General features: G+C 34.1%; 1 protein-coding gene across 1 annotated transcript; it reads left to right on the forward strand.

The window, feature by feature from the left end:
- Positions 1-275: 275 nt before the first annotated feature.
- Positions 276-25,431, forward strand: LOC120342585 (uncharacterized). The gene is made up of 7 exons (XM_039411473.2): positions 276-1,424; positions 6,465-6,581; positions 6,831-6,987; positions 12,856-13,011; positions 23,690-23,757; positions 24,409-24,521; positions 24,769-25,431. Exons 1-7 carry the CDS (start codon positions 367-369, stop codon positions 25,341-25,343), a joined length of 2,244 nt encoding a protein of 747 aa, XP_039267407.2. The 5' UTR covers positions 276-366; the 3' UTR covers positions 25,344-25,431.

Consider the following 25,431-nt stretch of genomic DNA (forward strand, 5'->3'; position numbering starts at 1 on the left):
GAGTTGCCATTCATAATAGATTACTGCATCTTCCGACACCGTAAAGTTTGAGTTTATTTTCTGATTTTATTTCAGATTTTTGTTTGTATCCATTTACATGCGCCGGAATTTTTTTTGATTTTTTTTCTATTACTCAGGTTTACATTTCTCGAAACAAATATTATTTTTTATAATATAATCTTAGTGAAATACATGATTGCTGAGTTGGTATGATTTTGTCATACTTCGGCACGCTAATCATCCCCGCGCTTACAAATTATTATTGTTTGTTTAGTTTCAGAATAGCACTGCTTTCTAACGGATATAACGTTTTGTTAATAGAGCATATTGAAATGCGGTTTTTATCCGATTTGTTACTTATGTAATATGACTGCTGGTACCGGAGATCTTGAATTTGAAAACGCACATAGAGACGAGGCTATTGATCTGCATTCTCGAGATCGGAATTTTTATGAGGGGTATGCCGCTCAAAAGAATCATTACTGCCGCGAAGCCGACTATTCCTTCCCTGACAAGCTGAAACATAAAACACGTGAACAGACAGAAGAATCAATCACCCAACAAGTTCATCAGCTGAGCGTTGAAGATACAGTGAAAGGTCAAAGGCAATCAAAAATCATGAGCAGCAGAGTGGGAATACCCCCAATGGGTTATTACCCATACGATCATCATCAGTTTAGTTCAGACCAAACTTACAGATCTAACACGGCACACCAACTTCCCTATTCAGTTTCCTTTTCACCGGAAACGTTTTCTTTTAAACGACAATCTGCCGTAGAAAGACGGGACTTACACCCTGAAGTTACAAGCAGAAACGATTATGCAGGAGAAAACAGAAATAGCACAGAAGAAGAATATAACGAATCGGGTGGTCAACGAAAATACACTTATATAGGTGATACTACTGAAAACAATGCTCACAATAAAAATGGCCTCCCCGGTTATCGTGGTGCTTACCCAGATAGCAATAGATATGCTAGGGGAGTTTCGACAAATCACGGACCTAGTCCAGGAGCAGAAGTAATGGATACCAATATGAGTTGCCTTCTTTCGTCTTCTGAACGGTACATGACCGATTCTTACGGGAAAGAAAGTTCAGAAACCGTTAATAATGTAGCGTTGCTGGAGGCGAGTGTATCAAAACCACTATCTCCATTTAACGCTCAATTTTCGCTTTCAAACAAAAATAATAACAACCATGCAATTGATGATAATAATATGCACACATCCTCTCCTCAATCACACTCGGAAGTGACATCACCAGAGCTTATGGCGTCACCTAAAATATCATCACGTGAAGGTGGGGCACGACCTGTTCGAAAAAATCCAAACGTAGCGTCTGTTCAAGCAAGACTGGAAATGAAGTCGCTTTGGGATGAATTCAATGATCTTGGAACAGAAATGATTGTCACTAAAGCTGGAAGGTGAGTGTGTTATGCTTGTATTTTTTGAACTTTTACAACGTTTATGAAAAAAAATAGAAATAAAACAGTACCATACAAAAATGTGGCACCAATGTTTTCGAGGTTCAAAATGTACACTCCTGAAAACAAATATTTCCTAAAATAAGCAACGGGATTATGTGTAATTTAGGTTAGCTACGTTTTATTGAAGTTAGCAATAAAATCAGTACATATAAACATAATTGAAATCTGATGTACACCACGCGTGTCGTTTGTTTCCTCGTTTCAATACTCCATTTGAGTTTAACATTATTCATAATTGAAATGAAAAAGTAAAACCCACCAGACTGAGATTTTCATTTTATAATCTCTTTGAAAAGCATGGCGTTGAAAATGAAATAAACCAACGCCTTTCACCGGATTACCCCTGTCCAAAACCATGACCGAAATCTATATTTTCACCTTCTGTCGACTTAAATATGGACCGAATAAAGGTCGCTTCTTTTCATTCAAACCATCTTCAATATTCTTGCCTAATCCTAAGTTCAATTTACATAAGATGAAAAATCTGTCTAGAATGCTGAACAGGTGCGACGAAATCGCAACCCTATGATTCTGTGTATTTTATCGTGCGTGGAAACATAAGTTGACCATGACGTACTGTGGATTGGTTTGGCACGTCTTTCACGTGGAGACGCCGTATAGTTGCCGAACAAAAATGGGCGAGATGCCATATAGACGGGCGGTAAACACAGCAGATGATCGGCCTATTTCCGGGACTTGAAGTTGTCTTCGTTTTATTTTATCCCATAATTTATGAATAAAATTCCATGCGGTCGTTACGTGGCATAATAGCAAACATTTTTAACGGATGGGATAAAAATTGAAAAGATTTCCAAGTTATAAGAAACACGACAAATAAACTTGGTCTTCCCATGTTAGCTCATGCTGTATAGTATACACACACCTGCTTAGGCATAATCGACGCATAACTTTATATATATACATAATTTATATATAAATCATCATACGATCTCTGTTATTATATCTGGCTGAAGTATTTTAATGTGTGTCATTATCAAATGTGCTAAACTGGCACTGCCTATATTTCTTGAATAAAAGAAAACGACTGACATCACGAGTGTCGATGGAAGGACAATCCATTTAAGTCGATTGTAACCCACCCACTCAATGTATGCCCAGTCAATGATTGATGTTGGTATTCATGGTGACATAAAAAGGCAAAGCATTGAGACGTTTGCCCAAAAATATTTAACAAAATGTCTGCAATATTGAATGACAGACACTTTGTCCCAAAGTTACTGTCTATACATACATACCATCAAGAATGCTTCTCAAAATTCCAGCATGAGTTGTTAACCTTGTAATATTATTAATAAATCTATGAAAACTGGTTTTGTTGCTAAACTGAAACTGATAAGAAAGCGAGTGATACTTATTCTACTTTTCGTATTGTAGGATACATTACGGCCACGTTTCTACCGTTAGTCTGCATGGGTTACTTTACATATTCCGGCGCAGTATTTACCACATCTCGGTCACATTTCGACCGGTAGTCTACACGGCTTGTGTATACTCCGGTATATTTAAATGCATTATGGAATTGTTTCAGCTCGAACATTACTTCCTCGGGGGAATCTCGTTGACAGGCAAATATACAAACATATTATTTTATCGGAAAATTCTCATCTTGCTGCGCGTATAATATATAGTTGACTAGTCAGCGCCAAACGTGGAGAATTGAATTGAATCTTTTAAATTTGTTGTCATCTACATATTCACATAGTCCTAAGCAACCATTTCTACCAAAAAATATCTAATATATTCGCTGGATTGCTATCACATAAAAACGTGTCTAAGCTGTTGGATTAGGGATGCCACCTGACTTTGCGTTTACCTTCAACTTAGTAGTGAATTTCACTTTCAGTGATGTGTGCCAAAGGTCAAGTGGGCATTAATGGACTCAACTTGACAAATGTGTGCTGATCTATCCTGGTGTCAACACTTTGAGATTAACTTTGAAATATAATAAAGAACTGCATAGAATTTTAGTGGAGTATTATTGATATATTATTAATACATAGTGCATATTGTATCAGTCTTACATAGGTAATTTATGTTGATACGTCCGTGAAGAGTATATTAATTTGAAAAATAAACAATACATTTTCCTTTTATATTAGATGAACACTATGAGATGTCATATATATACAATAACCATATTTTTTAATGTTGCGTATTGGCAGCAACTGTTCTAGTTTAGCCCACCAATCCATGTAGGGTGTAAATACTTAACTATGATTTTGGAACCTTGCAAATAGCTTTGTTCAAAAATGGGTGTAAACAAGCAAACCACAAATTATTATATTATAACTCATATATACTATAGTATTTATTCTTGTTTTCATGTAATAACTGGTGCTATATTAACAGTTGATAAATATCTGCAAACACTAGTGTATGCAAAAGTATTGGAGGTATTTGAATCGGTTTATTAATAATCACTAGGTTTATGTCTCACGAGATTGCATGCAACGATTTGTCTGTACAAGGATATTTGTTCATTCTCAAATTTAGACATCCGAACAACTTCCAAACGCGAAAACAATTGTATTATCTAAAGTCGGTGATTTATTTTGCCATTAACTGTACGATGACTCTAATGTTGTGTCGAATCTGTCCCGGGGGAAACATTAAGCACGCATGTAAACTGAACTTCAACTATTGTGAATTAGGCCTATCCCAAATCAGGAATGCGATTTTTTTCTCAAATGTACCGCTCTAAGTAATTTCATAATTTATACTGTCGGTATTTTGCACAATTATAATTATTATTAATAAATAATTCCGCGAAAAACGATAAATCGTGTATGTCCCCCATATATATTAGTGATTTCACGATCGATTTATCCAAGGCCATAAAAGCTCAAAATCATGTTTGCGATATAAAAAATTTTGATTGGAAATATGAGTTCTGGAACACATCTCTCTAGTTGTCCGACAATATAGCAGATGCCATAATTTGCGTTTTATCGGGGTAACTTGTACGATAAGAAGAAATTCCAATTTATTTGTTTACATATACGTGCACGCTATAGCCAGTAGGAAATTCTTAAATTAAAGAAAGTTTTCGCCGCGTAACTGTCACTATAATGTGATATTGTCGCCTAGCTGTCTTAATACTCACTAGGACAAAAAATTCTTCATTCAAGTCCTAATGTTTATTGCAAAAAAAGCCGGTCTGAACTAGTTTCAATCAAAGCAGGTTGATGGTGTCACACTATTTTCTGGTCAAAAGATGAACTTGTATTTCACTATTTATATCGTTTATATATTCTGGTCTGTGTATTGTCTGTTTCTATAGAATTCATTGCCATTAAAAGCTTTAGCCTGACAAAAAGTTTGTAGTTTAAAGTTTAAATAGGGTTTTAATGCCTATTGCCTATCTAGTATTTCAATAATTTACCAAACTTGTTGACTGAATGTCTGCGCAATTACGTGTCAATTGACCCGCCAACCTTTTCATGTTTAGTGCCATATTAGATTCAATTGCTGGTTGGTCCTGTAGCCATCATGAAACTAACATCTTAATCAGGTTTAATGAATTCAAAATGATATTCCGAACAGTTGAGATTCCTACCTTGGGTCGTCCATTATTATATCACCCCTAATCTTGATCGGAACAATGCAAACACATTATTTGAAAAAAATGTAAATCAGTATTCAGACATCTGTTCTGCTTACATATAAATTCAACCTAAAACCAAATATCAAACATTTGATAGTATAAGCACTTGAGTCTGTATAAGCACCCACAGTTCATTTGCACTTCATCGTAAAGTGTTATAGTTGGATTTCGAGTATAAAAAATGCAATAAATGTATACTCGAACGCACACAAATTGGGAATAGCTTTGTTGTTTTTGTGGTGAATTCAGGTGGTCACATAAACATTTTTATTCGTGTTGTGAGGCTCTTGAAATACATTTAAAACTCGTAAGCCACCGAATAGGTGTGATAATCTAAAGAGGAACATTGCACCTGGTATGGGCTGATAACTTGTACGGTCATTTACTAATCCCCTCCTGTTGGGATGTGTGTGACGTAAGTGAAATGTGAACAAATTTGCACAAACACGCGAGCCGAAAACATCGAACAATTAAACTTTGTTTTATTTGTTTTTCTGTTTTGTGCTCTTTGACTGAAAAACGGGCAGTACATGAGTGCAGAATTCTTCTGAATGATGGATAGGCCATGCAATACGAAACAGGAGTAGAGTTTCCATTTTGCCTAGGCGTAATGTAACCCATGTTTAGAGGTCAATTTACGTCGGTAAAGAACTATAGATGATAAAATTTTACTTTAGTCGCTCTACCTTATAAAAAATAAATACAAATATCGAATAATTGCTTTGTCTACTGGAAATAATACTTGTTTTAGACTTTAACCTTGATCGTACTGATGAACATTCATATTTATATTTTCTGCTCGCCACGACCTTACAGCTAACATTTTTTGTGTTTGTGATGTAAAGCGCTACAACGGATTATAATAAGAAGTCTGGATATTATATCGAGCACCAATTTCTGTAGCAAATGAGTCACAGTTAGGTTCATTGTAATGCTACAATTACAAAATGAAACCACTTTGACCGAGAAACGCTTAGTCTCGTTAATGTGTATGTTTTGGTTACGGCTACTTAAAACTGTAAAGCAACACTACAGAGATGATGAATTAAACGGCAAAATCCCTGCTTATGCGTATTATCGACACTTCCTGCTGAACTTGATTATTTTCTGGGTCATGGCTCGGTCAACTGGTGGGAGCATGGATAACATTTATATTTGTTACGTTTAGTCATTATTTTATACCGAGTAAAAAGAATGATTATTAGGAAATCTTGTTTAATTAATATCGCAATACTTATACTTCTGAATAATGTGATTTGGTTGGAAATGCCAGTTTTTCGTTCCATGTATTAAAGAAGATGAAAAAAAATAACAAATTTTCGAAACTAAACTTCCTTGTGTCTTTCTTGCAGGAGAATGTTTCCCACATTTCAAGTGAAATTGTTTGGAATGGACACAATGTCAGAGTACATACTCATGATGGATTTTGCAAGTGTTGATGATAAAAGATATAGATATGCTTTCCATAGGTAAGTCAATACTTTGCTCACGTGTTGAAACAGTCGGGGTAGTCGAGATGCCATGGGAGTTTTAACATGTTCCAAACATCCTAGTATATATATATATGCGTAATTTACTTTGATTAATTGTAGCCTTACCTGATACAAATGGCGGTGTAAATGGTTCGTTTTCAAGGCTAAATTCATAAATACTTCAAAATTTTGGATCAATGTATTTAATTAAGTTATCTTATTTATGATATTCAAAAAAATTTACAGTTCGAGTTGGTTGGTTGCTGGTAAAGCTGATCCTGCGATGCCTCCTCGAATCCACGTTCATCCCGATTCTCCAGCAAAAGGATCACATTGGATGAAGCAAATTGTTTCTTTCGATAAACTCAAGTTAACTAATAATTTATTGGATGACAACGGACATGTGAGTAATATATAGGTTGTTTTCGTATAGTCGGTTTCGTGGTAAACTTTCACTGGGTTTTAACGAACGACTTCGTGTGTGTGCACTCATTTAAAAAAAAATGGTATATTTAACTTGCCATAAAGAGACTTTACACAATACGTAGCATGCAGTGCAGTGAACATCGGAAATTACCGAACAAAATTAAAATATTCCATATTATACTCTATATACTCTATATTAACATTCAACTGTACAACCAAAAAGTATATTATTATAATGCCAACAGATATTATTCAAATAACAAGTTCACTCGCGATTATACTGAAAATGAAATATAGCTTAACAGGTGGTGATCCTAAATTCTCCATAACCTGGTACTTCGAATATTTGTGGGCGTATAAACCGCAACTAAAAACATGGTATTGTATTTCTAGACCCAGCTAAGACACGAAAACAATTTGCTTATTGGGGTTAGTAAGTGTAGATTGCAAACTATTAAAAAACTTGTATCATTTGGAGTAATTATGAGGTCTGAGATTAGGTGTTGTGTCTAAGCATACTCAGTTACAGAGTATCATAATACTGTTTACGTGTGATGTAAATGACATTTAAAGCATTATGAGAGCAAACTATTTTGGTCTGGACGAGTTACGAACTTCATGTCTCTCGTTTGCGACAGTTTGGACCTAATCCAAAGCAGGATCACGTAAACTTGCTAATTTTGTCTATCTCGTTCTCTCGACTTCCAAGGTTTACGACTTGTCACTACTTAAGATATCTTTTTAATTAAAGAAACGTAATTTGATAGTCGCATAGTTTGGAGGCATGTGTTTCTATGATGTGTTACTAAAACATGCATCAAATACTTTTCACTGTGATGCAATACTCACATTCTCTGTGATGTTATCACTGCCATCAAGTGTTGTTAATCAATGTATTAAAGTCAACCGCGTTTGAATTCTCAGTTTCAAATAACTGTCAGATTTTGATATCTCAAAAATTTAATGAAGGTTCGTAGTTCAAGAATGGCGTCAGTGTGTAATATTTAATTCCAATTTTAGCGATACCACAATGACTACATTAAAGATGTAACTGCATATTAATAAGGGGTATTTGATAATTTATTTGCCGGCAAATTTTCTTCCAAATGTATGTAGATTTAGACTTGGCACCAAGTATACGTGCTGTTATATATATTGCCTATCGACCCTCATTTTTTTAGATAATTGGTAATAAACTCCGCTCGATACTATGTGAACTGAAATTTTGAGGTTTCTGAGTTTTGGGATAAATATTGAGACAATATTTGCCAATCTACAAATACGTTAAGTATTTCGAGAATTTGTCACATTTATCCAAACCCACGGAATGAACTGCATCCAGACCAACCTTAAAATTGAGTTAATTGAGAAACCTGTATAATGATTTATATGCACTTGCAGTGAGGCTCAAACATATTTAAACATCGATACAATGTATCGCAGAGACGCGGTTCATTTATATTCCACCTATGTATCATCATCTATAACAGGGGTGGGCAAAGTTTTTGAACCAGGGGCCAACAATTTTGACCACATAGACTGGCGGGCCATGTAAATGTGACGTAAAAAGTAACATTTTATGAACAATACTCGTATTTACGGTGTTACAAAAGCAAAGGTGGAGAACAATATTATGCCTCGTGTCAAAACTAAATTCAATTGCAATCTCAACAAATTCATGAGCTATTTTTATCTAAAACATCAAAATTCGATTTAGGTTTGGTTGTTGCAGCATCAGGTAGGCCAGATTGAATTACACAGCGGGCCGGATTTGGCCCGCGGGTAATTATTAAGGCTGTCGTATTATTTGATTCTGAGTTGCCAACCCTTTTATATACCCGAGAATAACAGCATTTCGTTTATAGTAAAAGCCCTAGGTAGGATATTTGAGGTCTTCTCCTTGTTAAATCAAATTAATTTCTAGTACGAAATATATTATTCACATGCTATATTGCAGCGCAATTTGGGCAATTCTTGTTTTAGGTATTGGTGTTGACAATTAACCAGAGTTAACACATGTAACTTTTTTCATACTATTCATATGCTCGTAATTTCCAATCGATTTAGATAAGCGCGTAGTTGGGCGTAAAGTTTTATATGGGTAATTTTCAAGTACACTGTTATTGTGCCCTGATGTATTCAATTACAACTTTGAGTGTATTGAGGAAATTTTTATGCTCAGCTAACTTTCCAAGCATTACCAAATACATAACATCCTGAAATTTCAGAATTTTCATGCAACGTACGTAGAGTCGGGAAAGCTGATCGTCAAACATGATTTATAATAGAAACGATTGGGTGTAGATAAAAATAAATTCGGGTGTAAAATTACAACATAATATTACAATTACCAGATGGTAAATTTGAAAACTATTTTTTGTTAGATAATTATATCTAAATAATTAGAAGAATTCTACTTCTAAATTTTCTTAATCTCTGTTTGCTTTACGAAAAAAACCTATCTTCAAGCTTCAAAATAACTTAATGATTCAATTTAGTTTATACGGAAAGTTTTAATATACACTATTACAATTATAATAAGAATTCCCTGAATGATAACGAAGTCAAAGGTGAAGATTGTGGGGAGTCATTACCGCCAAATTAATTTGCACTTTGGTCGAAGTCAACAGGTCTACATGCGTGATTGACATGCCATAGGAATAAAACAATACTTACTGAACTCACTGTATAGTCGTTGTAATCTACAGTACAGTTGCCGGGTTGGTTCTTTTTTGAAACGTTATGCTTAAATGGGGCATAATTTAGATCTTAGAGATGAAACTCTATATTGTTTCTTAAAAATAATTGCGATATTAGATTTCAAAAGTAGATGCCAGCTTGAACGCTATAAATACTTATAAATGAATACATATTTCCTAAAACAGAGTCATGAACACCAACTATAACGGCCAACGATTACTGATACGAGCTATGCGACTACGTTTCGTCATAACTGACGACGGAATCTTGTCCCAATTTCAAATTATCTTCGCCTTGGCATTTAATTACCGTTCTTGTAATGGTAGGTCATACATACATCTCACTGCAATAGCTTTCAGTCGTCACCACTCTCAAAGGAGTAAACTGCAGATAAATAATTGTGAAAGGAAATTAAACTTGAACCAAACATTCACATGCTTTCATTGGTCCAGACTGACGTTTGTTGTATCTATTACGCGATGTCCAATCACGTATGAAATTGGGTTTATATATAAGCTGAATGTGGGATAATCGGACTGGTTATCATTAGTAAACTTTCGTTTAAATTCACCAAAGCGCGTATGTATATACACTGCATCTTGGTTAAAACGTTTGTATGAAAACTCTCAGTGTTAAGAGAATTATAACTGTTTGGATTCTCTGAGCCTTCCTGACTTCTACCAACGAAATATAATCGTGATCTGATAAGCAGCATATCAATTACATTTTAGACATTCATTCATATAACAAATTAAACGAAACTTCCGTCTGAGCCAACGACTAACATACCGGTCTGAGCCGATTGCATAGCGCGACTTCACGCTGGGTTCAACGATGCACCTACATTAATGGGTAGCAGTGTCAGTTCTAGGATATATTGCTCTACACTAGAGGAGATGTCTTACGTAAAGTTACAGTCAGTAGGCTATTGATAGCTGAACAAAGATAAAACATTCACAGCATCATTGCTTAGGCCTATATAAGTACAGACAGAACAATTTCGCGACCAAATTGTTAGACAATTTGTTTGTACAATGTGTTTTCAAAACACCAACATCAGTTAGAGTTTTCGTAGTTCTCAATTCTAATTATAGTCTGCGTGGAGAGGGAACGTGTATTGAATATTCCCTGCTGGTGTATATTATTCAATTTGTGAATGATGTTGTAATTTATCAAATTTTGGTTGACTGAGAGAAATTTCAAAATGGGGCGTTACAGAAAAATAAATGTAAAAATGTGAGAGACTAAAAGAATTGAACTGATTATTACAATCTCTAACGTTAGTCGCAACACGTTCCAAGCAATATTGAGTTGTAGAAGCTTGACAAGGTATAGTTATAGAGATAACTGTGGTAAAAAATAACCGTGAAGCCAAGTGTAAAAAATGAAAAAATTCAGTTGAAACTTCAAGAATTTTTTTTTTATGTTTCCTCGAAGAACAAAAACAATGTTATATTACAAAGTTATGCAGATCGTTTTGTTAACACATATTATTCTTCATTGTAATACCACACTAACTTGACTTACGCATCCTATATAAATTGAAGTATCAGCAAACAGTAGCACATTACAGCTTAGATCATGTTATCTCGGTTTAGAGAATTACAGAATACACCTTGTCAGCTTTATGTTTAGTCTCGTGATCACTCGGCACACGACGCCATTTTGTTTCCGGTAGAGTCAATTTGTTCCAGTTTCCGGAGGTTCGAACCAGTTTTCAGAACATTTTAACAAATGAATCGCGGTTTATCTTGATGTAAAACACTTTTACTTTATTTTTTTTTAATTTATATCTTTGTCTTGTTCGTTAATAACAATCAGGGTAGGAGGTTGGATTGATGTATATAATGACATATTTTCCAATAAACGTTCACTTTGCACTGATACATTGACAAACTTTCACCAGAGAAAAATCCACTATTTTATCCAGGTTATTAAGGTCACTACTATAATTGCAATCTTGTGAATCCCGTATTTCTACTCTGTCAAGTTATGAATATATATTAAAAAAAAGTTCGCTCTCCGATTGTACAAATCATTGCTTTCCGTGTAATATCGCAAACATCGTATTCGTATTTACAGATAGGGATGCTGTCTAGTTCTGGGCGCTGTGAATAAAAAGTTAAATCTGTTTTTTTCGTCGGTTGCAATAGGAATTGTTAGTTATCGAGCATGTAGAATAGCTGAACATCACAGCCTGTGTGAGAATCTAATTTAACATTTCAATATCTCAATTTAGACAAATAAAACATTGTTTATAATACGCTGAATGCGATATAAAAGTATTAATATCAGGTCTGGAATAAGATGCAAGCCCATGTAGCAAGATTAAAGTTATCAGTGAATTCGACTCTGTTGGGAGAATACCTTCGCAAGTTGCAAATGATCAGACTGACCTGAACTCATCAAATAAATTTTAGAGAATTCTTGTCAGATCGTAACATATTTTTCAGATCCAAACTTGTAAGAAGAAAAGAGCTTAGTCTCTTGGGTTTTTAATAATCCGTTTAAGGTATTGGTCATATGATATTTCAACATGGGAATTGCATATTTGTGGTCGAGTTTGAGATAAATACCGCTATGACATGATTCAAAATATATTTTCTGTGTTGATGAAGAGAAAACAAAAGCTATTATTGATGCTATTTTGATATTGCGACTGATGGTAGATAGTTAAAAAAATAAGACAATGGTCATAAATAACAAATGATGGTGTCATATAAAATATGCACATTTGTACTATTATTTAGTCTAATTGTAGAATGCCCATGGGTGTCCAATGTCACTGCTTGTCCAGAATATTGCCATGAATATAAATTTAAAGAATTGAAAAGATCTATTAGAACAACATATTTCGTGGAATTCAATTATGTCAAACTGTTGAACAGCTAGCAAACATGAACAATAAAAAAATAGATTTACATTACTTCAAAAATAATATAAATTTGTGCATAGACTAGATGTAATTAGGTTATTATTTTTACCAAAAATTTGTAGTTGACGTTTCTGAGATAGATCGATCTCTTCAACGCATAGTTTTTTCAATTTAACTATCACTCATTGTATATTGTAAAATGAATAAACTAGATTACATTTATGCAAAGTTATGTATGAAAAGGGTTTAACGTTGGTATATTTGTTTCAGATAATACTCAACTCAATGCATCGGTTTCAACCACGTTTTCATGTAGTATTGGTAGACGATGGGAAGGACAGTGTGCAACGTGCAGATGAGAACTTCAAAACTTTCGTGTTTGATGAAACAAAGTTTACAGCTGTAACTGCATACCAAAACCACAGAGTAAGATTTTTTGATTTACTTTTTCAGCATTATCAGTTTTGCATTTGAGCAAAATTGTTCGGGACCCCGGTAGAGTGCCGAACACTGATTTAAAATCAAATTTAGTCATGTTCAATGGAATACAAACCTATTTTATTATATTATGGAAGCATCTATCAGGAATCAGAAATCATTGGTCTCGATCGTTCTGGTGACTCTTTGCGTATTTTATTTCAAATTTGTTGGTTATTATTTGGTAACATCATCAAAATTGCTTGAAATTTGCGTTGAGCATACTCTTGTAAAAATGTGAACTCACTCGATTTGTTCAACACGAGCACAACTGGTTGTCCTTTTGTATACGCCTGTATATTCAATGAAGGTGGCATTGGGATGTCAGTTGGAAAAACCCTATATCTGATATATGACTATAGGGAATTAGAATTAGTGGTCTGTTTGCGTTGTAACTCTTTTTAGTCGAAGAATAATCTTCAATCAAACGTTACTCATGGTTAAAATATCTTATATTCTAAAGTTAGACTTTTTTATTTTGTAATCTTAAGATGATATTAAATTTGATACTGTATGAACATCTCTTGGGATATAAAGCAGTTTGCGAGATATAATTATGATAAGATTAACATATTTTCGTGAGAAAATTTGGCAAGCATTATTTCTAGTGCTAGTATAGATATAATTGCTTAATGACACCGTGTAAATCACAAGTCAAAACATAAACTTTAGTTTTAAGTACGCTTAGAAGTTTACCGAAATTTTGGAAAAGTATAGTTTTCTTTTTAAATGGACATGAGCGACACAAAACTACACGAAAAGGCTTTATAAAAGTGTCAAGTCAAAAACTCGACTGAATTGAAATGTTTTATGATAATATTTACTTTGAAAAATGTGATTTCTGATAATTAAAACATAACTCAATATATTAACAATCAAACTAAGAACGCTCCTGCTTCATTAAAAAATAATGATTCAATAATATTTTGAAAAAAAATCTAACAATTCTATAATATGATAATGGTATTTTCTTGCAAGTCAACCAAATATTAGAATAAAAAATGCAAGCAAAGTTTAAAATAATATATATCTGAAAGTATTGAATGAATTTTTGGTCAACCCGAATTTCAGGAAGAGAACGATCAAGTGACGTCATTTTAATAATAGAAAGGACAGATTAACAGGTTGTAGCAGACAGATTTACACATTGTTGTTACAGCGAAATCTAGCATCTGTAAATATTCTTTTGTCGACGTAGAAAATTCGGACTAGTAGTGATTAACGTCAACTCCATCTTACTGCGCACGTGGCTTCTCCATTTACTTAAGTGGATCCCTCGAGTTTTTAGCGCGTCAAAGCACCATGGCGCGCTGGGTCAAAAACTGAGGTTTTACTTTAAATTGATCTATTTTCTGAATTCATAAGTTTCATACAACATGCCATATGACGGGCACGTTTGAAGAGCCTTCAAGATACGCAAATAGTTTTTCACGGTGTAGTGAAAGCGGGAACGACGTTATCAAAACTGTGCATATAGCATATAGTTAAAAATATCAGATGATTTTCGAAGATGTAAGACCAACCTCGCGGCTACGGTTTTAGAAGAGCCATTGAATCGAAAGCGAGAGTGGAGTAAAAAGCTCCTTTCCTGGCCTTTGCTATATTCTAAATGGGGGTTATTGTTAGATAGGATCAATGTTTTTATTTCATAATAGTCCTATTTCGCAAGTGTCTATATTGCGTTAGGTATTTAAGCATCAATCAGTTTTAGTGAACTGACCTTATCCGTCACTGATTGAGTAAAAGCACACTGCCCCAAAGTTTGCAACAAGGCAAATGGAAACCAAGTCTTGTTCCAATATATCAATATGGAAAAAGGTATTTCGTCCTAACTACTATTTATAAATATATAGAAACGCCAGATGTATTGATTGTGCTTTTAATTGTGTCTGTGGTCACTAAGTTTATTTTAGGTTATTTAAGTTCTAGATATTCTGTTATGAATCCAACCCATAAATAATCAAAGTAAGAAATGGACGAAATAGCTTATTCAAACATTCATTGTATTTTGGTAACGAATCGTATCGTTTTCACTCTCCTTCCGGTTCAAAATGCTGTTATAGTTCAAGTCCGTTGAAAAAAAGAAAGTATTGAATTTCATATCGCAACTGCAATCTAAATACTTAACTATACCTGACCTTCACCTTACAGGTGCACTCATTGGCTACGATATTTTCTTCCCTTTTCTGTGTATTTTTTAGTTCTTAGTTTGGTATTTTTTGATAAGAAAGCTGATTAGGTAATATTTTTAGATTTAGTTTTGTTCTATCAAAATTATTTTAGTGATTCCATATCACCATGCATAAAAGTTAGAGATTTATCAGTCTGACAAAATACTCCAGGAAACCGAAATTATTCACATAGTTCTCTCACTCAATAGTTTAGGGTTAAATATGACTATAATTTATATTGAATAATGGTTAAGTGTAATCGTTCAGATAAGTAAAGAGTAAGCGTGCATTACGGTAACACACTTCACGCCTAACAGCGCACAGGTACACAGTAAAAACAAAATGGCGGCTTCCCATCCAGGTATCACAGCTCAGGTTGATTCATACAGTAAGCCTAATCTGTTCCCGACACGGTTTGGATGGGTATCTGTTTACAATCAAACGATTTGTCAACGATACCCACGCTCAACGTTAGATACATTGTGTATTGGAAAAATATATTTTATACCTGTGATATCAAGGTGTTACACCAAAATCAAATATATGTTTTGTAGAAAACAACTATTAAAGCTTTATTTATGGTTGTTTTTCATTTTAGTTTTCAAGACTTCAAAGGTATTAAAGTTATAATTTTATGTACTATGATTTCCTTCTGGCACGTGATAAAAGTATGAATACAAATAAATTATACCCTGGCTGCACTGGGCGTTAGGGCTAGTGACACAATAACTATATTATTTGAATTTATTTCGACGTAATGTTTAGCTTATATTTAAGTATCTATTAATATGATCTCCGATAATAAACATCATTTCTTTCAACAACTTTATTGTTGCCGAGCATCGCTATTTAAATGAAAAGAATGTGTACAATATCGACAAAGAGGCATATTAGTTAAATAACTTGAATCAAGTTTCAACAGTTTAATACTCAATTTGTCCGCTGTTGTGGGTGATTATACGTGTCCTTGTTCTCATTCGCTTGCTTGTAAAATTATCTTTCGGGGAATAAGCTAATAATCATGTATTACATACTATTCAAAGAAGAGTGGGAATTGTAGATAAAAAAAATACATTGAATTAATATATATTACACAAATCGAAGTCTCACATCGATTTAAAATACCTTTTTTAATAAATACTTGTACATACTAACACTTGATATAAAACTTTGATTCGTTGTAATGGGGCAGAACCGACCACCGACAGGGATGTTGATAGGAACAGCTGATACCAGAAGTTGTCAACGTGTTTACCACTGCTGCAGAACTCTTTTCGAAATACCAGTGATCTGCCAATGCCCTTTACTTTCAACGTAATATTATAAAAAGAAACAGGGTTTCATTAAATATTAAGAACTGTCGTATTAGTTCTAATTCAATTACCATGCAGACTTAATTTGGATTGTCTTTCAGCGATTAGACATTATTATTAAGCCCCAGAAGGCTGACAACTGCACTGCTGGATTCTCCCTTCCAACGATATTTCGACACGTTTGAACATTGTGAATGCAACCTTGGATACGTATGGGTAAAGCGTAAAGTTCGCCAAATAGATAGTTTTTACGATAGGCCCAAACATTGCAATACAATCATTGAAGTTGAAATGTTGATACCCATGGACGTCCCTGTTGGACAACGACGTATCGCACGCACATCACGTGATAATTGAAGGGTATTTGGAGTGTCTGGTTAATTTTGACAGATTAGGCAAATGTACTAAAATTGAAATAACTCTTTGAGACTTTGAGGCCAAGTATTTCGTGTTTCAATTTTTCACGATATAACGGTTTTGTAAGTTACACATAAAAAGAAAAATATTTTCCAATTAGGGTAATATATGTATCTATATTTTAATTGTATTTCGAGACAATGCAGATGTTTTTCAAAAATCAAATAAATATTTCACAGAAAAAAAAAAACATTTCTATGATATTTATATGAAAACACAAATCGAATCGATGGTGATTTGCACTTCGTGGATTTCATAATTCCAGGTGGATATATTCCATATTCTATCTTTTAAGTAAAACATCGGCAGTGCGCCACCTAGACCAAAAGTTCGTGAAAACTACCACACACATTTTAATCAATACCAACAATTTCAATCATAACACAGAAACCACGACAACCATTTGAGCATAAATGGTTTATCACCGATGGCATAGATTATGTGATTTTTATTTTAAATGAACTTCTATAAAAAACTTTTTCTATATCACATCAGTATCTTCTCTGAGTCTTCTTCAAATCTTGTTGTTTCCACATACTATGTAACATTTCCAAATTTTCGTTCTGGATTTTAGACCTCGATATGATGTGTAATATTAATAAAAAACTAAATGTCTACTTTTTTTTCTCTACTTTCGAAAGTTTTCAAATAAAGCAGTATTAACCTAAAAGCGGCGAGTGATTCATCTTCCAACCTGTTTACACACAAAATGATTTCACTGGACGATCCTCCGTGAAACGAAATAAAAGCGTCATTTACGTCTGGAACTGGACGCTTGCGTCCATTTTATCATTCACGTGACACGTATCCTTAGTCAAGGCGTAAAATGGCCCTTTGTTGTGAAGAAATGACAAAAGAAGTCCGATTTATTCCATTTTACCGGTTCATACGGAAATTACAACCTAGGCGGCGCGTCGCTTTTCGACACCTAGGATTAGCTCCGGAAATGGAGCGACTAATTGAGTTCCCTGGATTTTGATATTAAACGAGTCGATGACAGGAATATTTACTGTAAAAAAGTACGTGACTTTGGATACAATTATGATAAAAAAACATGCTTGCATGCTTTTATATAATGAGAAAGAAACTAAGTTGTATGCCCACGGTACTAACTATAACGTAACACGTATTGTCAAATTACAAAAGTTTATTTTTTAGAATACAGCTCATTTATGTACTTTGTGTTGAATTACTTTTAAATCTATGTAATTTTACTGTTTATTAGAGTTGTCTACCCAATGACACAAATGACAGTAACGTGCGCATTTTATTGTTATTTTTTGGCACGCGAGTGCCGCCCTCGTTTTGCGGCGGAGCAAAATATAGCATGAACCGATTTGGAGGTTTATCATATCAAGGTCAAAAATGATGAGTAAATTTGTAAGATCGCCTCTATTGTGCGGTTCTTTTTTGATATTGTTTTGAAAATATTATGCTTAAGCCGGGAACGTGACTTTCACGGGGGACGTGAGAAAATGGCGTTCTTAAATTTTACTCGTGCGTGACCCGATGCTGTTTAGTTTTCTATTTTACAGTGCATTATGCTATGATATAAAATATTTAGTCATAATTTATTTTGTTCCCCAAGGGTTAAATTTATGTTTTAGTTAGAGATAGACTGATGAATCATTGAAAAGAAACTGGAATTTGATTTAAATGAAGCTTTTGCGCGTGCTTCATCCCAAGTGGCTTCTATATATTCTAAAAACATCGATAAACTTTGTTGAGTGATAACAAACTTATGTAAACAACCAGTCTTTCAACGCAGTTTTCACTGCTATAGCCAAAAGTTTTAATCCTCAACAGATGAGACTCCATTTTGACGTTCATTTCAAGTCGTACTGGGAAATCACAAACTCTTTTCATGGTATAGAATTATATGCACAATGTGCACATGATAACCTAGTTGTAGCCATAGCTTCCTTCGGGAGGTTCAGTGCTTTTGATGCTAATTTTTACAATTTGGTAAATTACTTTTTATAACGATCCAATCAAACAAAATTGTTAAAAACATGTTTCCATGCACTATATCAGTTTATACATATATGCCAAATAATTGATGCCTATAAAAATAGCTACCTACGGGTCTTAGTGTGCTATTAAATTACTGTATCCAGTTGGCAGAAAGTAAATAGGAAAAATTGTTTCACAAAGTGTTATAATCCCCTTTACTTACATCATGGAATTCCTTAACCGCAAGAACCATTTTCAAGGAGCATACTACCAAAGATCAAACGACACAGTCAATAGTTTCACACAATTCACAGCCCTGAAATTTGCAACCTTCTGCTCTCACACAGATGCGTCTGTTTGCGTACGTGAGTGCAAATACATGGCCTGGATTAAACGACGGGTCTCGACCTCATGGATTTGTGAAAACCCCGCATTCGACGAATTAGCGTGGCATTTGGCAAACAGATGAATTCGAAAAATCGTTTAAGTTGGCTATACCGGTGTCAGATAAGTCTCATCCGAAATATCATTGTAATGCATTATCAGTGATCCTATTTAAGCTATAGACAATAAAATTTAAAATAAGGCGTATGTTCTTCATTTTGATTTGATGTTTCCATACTTTCCAGTAGCGAGATTTATTTTTTCAAATTTTAATTTGAAATATTCAGGCAGTACAGCATCTCGGGCTTCATTCTTTTACTGCATTGCTGAAACTAGCATATAAATATCTTAGGAACGCAACCTGCCATTGGGCACTAGTTTAAAATGAGACTTGTCTCAAATAGAATCATGGTTTTCTATCGGGGCAAGACCTCCATTGAAATAATTTTTAATAAATCGAAAGCTAGTACGTAAATGAAAAAAGAACAGAGCAAAACAACGAAGCTGGTTCTAACGAAATAATAAGTCAATTATAATTACTGGTTTATAGAACAAATTTATCAGAAAGAAAATTCTTTTTCAATAATAGTTTTTAGTGCTATATTATTTTTAGTAGGAATGAAATGGTTTAAGTGATATATCAATTATAATATGATTGAAAGTTCGCATAGTTGTTTCATACAAAACTCGATAACAGAGATCATTTGTTTTTAAATCTCTAACAATGAATCACTTTTCGTCGTGTGTGTTTTTGGAAGCAAAATAGTCGATTGTCTAATCCTTTAAATCACTCAATCAAATATTACCAAAAACTTCAACAAAAACTCAATCTGCATTAGGGCCAAACATAAATGATGGATTGAATTTAATAATCTTCTAAGGGCCATGATTGGTTAAAGCTAAACGTTAGTGCTAAAGACCAAAACTAACAACAGGTGGGTTCGAAGCGATCCCATCAACTAATTTGTCATCGAGTATTAATCCTTCACTCAACCTTGGCACCTTTTTTTTTAAATGTTCCCCCGTAAATTGTTCACACTATTTCGATATTTTTTTTAACCAAAAGTCAATCAGGTAAATTATTATCTATGATATCTAAATAGTCGATATGCTTAGTTACGCTGAATTTTTCGGCGTACCGGTAATTGATATCGGGACTTAGTAGGCAAATATGACAATCCTAATTTTAGTATTTATACTTTCACATTCAAGAACGCACATAAAAAGGATTTTTATTTAAATATTAGCTAGAATTGTTTTTTTTTACAAGTAACGTTGAACGGTATTTATTTTTAAATAAAGCCTGGCAATGACCTGGCTGAAATCTCCATTTTTGTGTTTTACTTTCGTCTGTGTTGTTTTTAGTAGAAAGGAACACACGGACTAAATTAGGCAGAACAATTTTTGAAGTTGATTTCTCCGAATTCTTGATCATGCTTGGTACTTGGTTTAATTGTATCTGAAAAATCGATTTATCCAAGTTCAATTTACAATCGAAGGTAATGCAACTTAAATACAAGCGGATGACAAAAAACAACTCTTCTTAAGTTCCAAAAACTGAGTTGCTTTTTCGCGGCGTGTTCAGGACTATTCATACCCGTTGTTTTCTTTTCTATATGATAACCTTCTATCCATCTTACCGTTGATGGAAAAGTTTACAATAGTAAAGATATGTAAAAAGAAAATATTATAAAAACGGGTACTTAGACTACTTAGCTAACATCTTATTATTATAATTTCCCTGCTCATATTTATCACAATTTTGTAACCGGCGGCCTTGATTTGAAACGTGTGTGTAAAGGAAATAAAACACAGTATCGAACATTATGTAAACATGACATATTTAATATTGTACATTCCTTGAAGAAGCAATTCAATAAAATGAATTGTCAAGAAATTACGACTTGGCTATATTTTGTTGTTTGAAGAGACACTTAAAGGTATATACTGTATGTATTTTTCTTTTATAATTCCTGTCGTTTCACGTTTCGAATTCAGTGCACGAATTTTATGTATGTGAAGTATTATTATGTATGTGAACATTTTTAATATTTACCATAAACAAATCATAATATATATGGTAAAATCAATAACTATATCATGTATTATTAAAAGAGTTTTTTAGTTGATAGGACACTTTTGTCGTCATTTTCAAAATATTCTAAAATATGCTCAAACTTTGTTACAATTACACAGCCGCGATGAATAATACAAGCCAGTGTAAACATAAATGCACAGTCATATCAAAGTGTAATTTTGAGTCAACCAATTTTTTTTGACGTCATCAAATGATGTCATATATTGAATCATAATATATGACGTCATAAAAACCGAGCAGACAAAGAAAATGTAGTTTCATTACAAAACGAACTTACAAATCAACAATACCCAACGGACGGGATGTACAATAACTAATATCCATTGCTATCAAATCAAGTCACGTCATATTTAAATCCAAATTGACAAGTGATGTCATGTTGAAAAACTGTCAATCATTTAATTTTACCTTCTGGATGAACGGTACCACGCGTGGGACGGTGTATTCAAATATAATTTATGTGTGGGAAATGTTCGAAAAATTTTGATGGTTAATTTTGATAAATATTAAGATGCTTCCCGCCTTTCTTCCGCCTTTTCTTATTCAGGATAAGAAATGACTAACTTTCCAAAAATAAAACTTTAATAGAACCAGATGGTAGCATAAACGCTGCTAGTTGTACTTGAACTATGAATATAAATGATAACATGGACCTGTGGGAATTGTTTATAAACCAAAACATATCAATTTGAACGACATCATCGGTCGCACAACCAAAAATCGACCGATAGAAAATGAAACGATTTTTGTGGTTCTGAATATCCATCCATCCAACAAATGTTTATCCCCAAATCATGTAAAGGAAGCACATGATAGGTAGCTTGTCTACTAAACTAATTCAAAATTACATGTGGCTAAATGAATCTGAACCGCATGGAAAATGAATAAAAATTTGGTTACTAATATTTTTTTAATATAAATATTTGGGATTATAATAATGCATGCAGTCTAATTTACCATCTTTTATCACATTGTTTTTAGATTTTACCAATTAATATTAATTAGAGTACTAGAATAATGTAAACAGAATTGCAATTTTCCCCCGCTTGTTTCCTACTTTTTGTCTATGAAATATTGATATTACTACTCACTATAATAATTTTCAACGATTAGGCTATTTTAATTTATATTATATATTTGTATATTCTAAAAAAACGTCGTCTTACTATACTACAATCAAATGAAGATAAATTTTACCAGCGACATCTCTATTACTCGGTTTTAGCGCCTAGAACATATTAAAAATAGATAGAAACGCTGAAAAAGATAGAAGAAATTGGTTGGTTACACAAGGTCACGGGATTGATATAGTCGAAATTGTAATTGGAAGAGAACGTAAAACTACTAATTCAATATTGGATATTTATACTACATGGAAAAGTGTTTGAAACTTGCATTGAAGATTGTGGCTTTTTATGATCTCCAAATATGGACATATGGTGACATATGCGCATTGTTGATTGTATGGATTAAACAATTGCCCTCTTGTTTCGTCATCAAAGGCACCCTTGAGACTTTGTATATTTGTCCAAGTCTAATGATACGGCCAAGGTCACGACGTGTTTTCAAAATATAAACTTATGACTTTATATATCAATGAAATAAAACTTCACCATTGGGAGATATATGTAACGTTTAGATCTTTGAAGTTTTGGACGTGAACTATAACCCGGGACCCGGAAGTTTGATACCAAAACCGCTTACGTATAAAGTTAATTTCAGTCAACGTTGGTCCATGGATACGTCAATTCTGAAATTTTAAATTATCAACTAACCATACTTGACCAGTGATTTTTTTTTCAATCATCAATAAATTTATTACAATATCAAACTCATAAACCCTACATGTTCTAATAAACAATAATCCTTGTGGTTTGTCATAATTGGTGATGAAGCGTTTGATCCATAACTAATAGAAAGTAATTACTGTCCCTTGGTGCAGCTGAATTTGAGGACGTAGGTTCAAATATTAGTTGAGGATTCAAGCTATAGACAAAGAAGCTTTGTTTTACTGCGGATATTTTTATTTTATCAAAAGTTCAAGATATGAAGTGATTGTGTTCCAATATTGTCGATAATGTTTTATAAATAATGTAGGCTAGTCCAACATGCAATTTGAGTGGTAGGTCCTTAGCCATAAAGCTGCCTGACTTCGTAAATTCAACTACCGATTCTTCACAGAAACAATAAAGCAATAAGTTATTTATATTTTTCCATTTTCCAAAAACTACTAGTACAACGCGTATGTAAAGACATGATGTTATAACACTAATTTGCACTTTTTATTCTAGATTACACAACTCAAGATTGCTAGCAATCCATTTGCTAAAGGCTTCCGCGAATGTGATCCAGAAGAATTGTAAGTAGCATTTCACTTACACATTAGTTAACATAACACCAATTTTTGAATTAAATTTGGTAACCGAGATGTTAGCATAGTAAACGAAGTAAACAACCAGAGACGAGCAAGAAGATGTCAAACTTATTTTATCACGAACTCGACCCAGTGATTGATTGTCTGTAAGCTCGCAATTGTGACAAGTAGATTGTGGTAGAAGCTCATGACTTGAGTTCTCATAAATGACACTAACCTTTTACTATGGTCTTGAACTAGACCATGTGTCTAATCAAGTTACATCAGCTAGAATTATTAGGATTATTACAGTGTGATAACCTAGTACACAAAACAGCTGGTGTTGACCTTCGATGAACACGAATATGAATTCGTGGTAATAATGGAATATATATGAACGTAGGTCAATACCATAATATCATGAAAATACCGCTTCTTGGTGGAAGTAATACATGACAGAATATTATAAGTTTAATATTATATTTATATATGATATTCGCTGTCAAATGCGGTCTACATATGTATAAAGTATTGCATCCCCAATATATTCATGTACCATGGTTAGTCAATTCTATATGCATTAATTTGGAATCTGTTTAAATTTATGACTAAAATATGACTTTGAGTGACTTATTTATCAATGTGACACAATTTCAGTGCCCTCGAGATGCTGGGGAATTACCCCTTGGGAGGGGTGCGGCAACGGAGTCATCACAGGCCGAGCTCTCTACAACTCATGGGAGTGGCAGCAAGGCAGAGACAGTTGAGAGGTGAGTGCGTTAATTTCCCTAATTCAAGTTTATTAAAACCATCAATCATCTTGACAATGTCAATCACGGCATAATGAACTTGAAATGGGTCAATCGATAATAATGATTAATGTTTGACGAGAGACTAATATACTTACTAGTATACTGAAGTTGGATATATGGACATAAAATATATTCGATTTGGCTACATTCGATAATGCATAGTATGGTATAATCTGATACATCAATGCAATTTTCTCGTTTTCAGAAGCCGAATCTGGAAGAGATCGTTCTCCGTCACCAGGTAGTGAAGCTCATTCTCGAGGTTCTCACTCTCCGTCTGGTCATCAAGGCACTACAGCAGGTGCCTCGAGTAGCGTCATCAGCCCAAACAATTCAGTAGCGAGTGGGGCAACAGGGGATAATCAGAACTCTATGAGCATTGATGGAACTCATCTCGCAGCATCACATCCATTGAACAATGGGTTCGGATCACCTCATCACGGAATATCACCATACTACAGCGGAACTGCAACATTTGGCGTCAATACTGGTGATGACGCAAGGGGCTTGCTCGGCCCCCCGGGTCATCCTCATTTTCACCAGCAGCCGCCTCATTACCCTGGGACAATGAGTTTCGACGACAGTCGGGCAGCGGGGTATAAATACCATCACCCGACCTCCCACGCTCATTACGGTGGATATTTCCCATCCCCTCATCCAAGAACCACGCCATACCCTCTCCCTCACATGAGAACTTCCTATGAACATGCAGCAGAAATGTCGCATTCTGGTTTTTATCCAGAGTATCCTAATATTACTTCATATGCATTTGATCGCTGAAAAAATTATGAGATTCAAATTTAAAGTGTGAATCTGTTCCTCGCATGTGATATTTTTTCGTTTGAATGAAATTGAAATGTCCGAATCA

The sequence above is a fragment of the Styela clava genome, chromosome 3 (assembly GCF_964204865.1).
Source record: "Styela clava chromosome 3, kaStyClav1.hap1.2, whole genome shotgun sequence".
NCBI lineage: Eukaryota > Metazoa > Chordata > Ascidiacea > Stolidobranchia > Styelidae > Styela > Styela clava.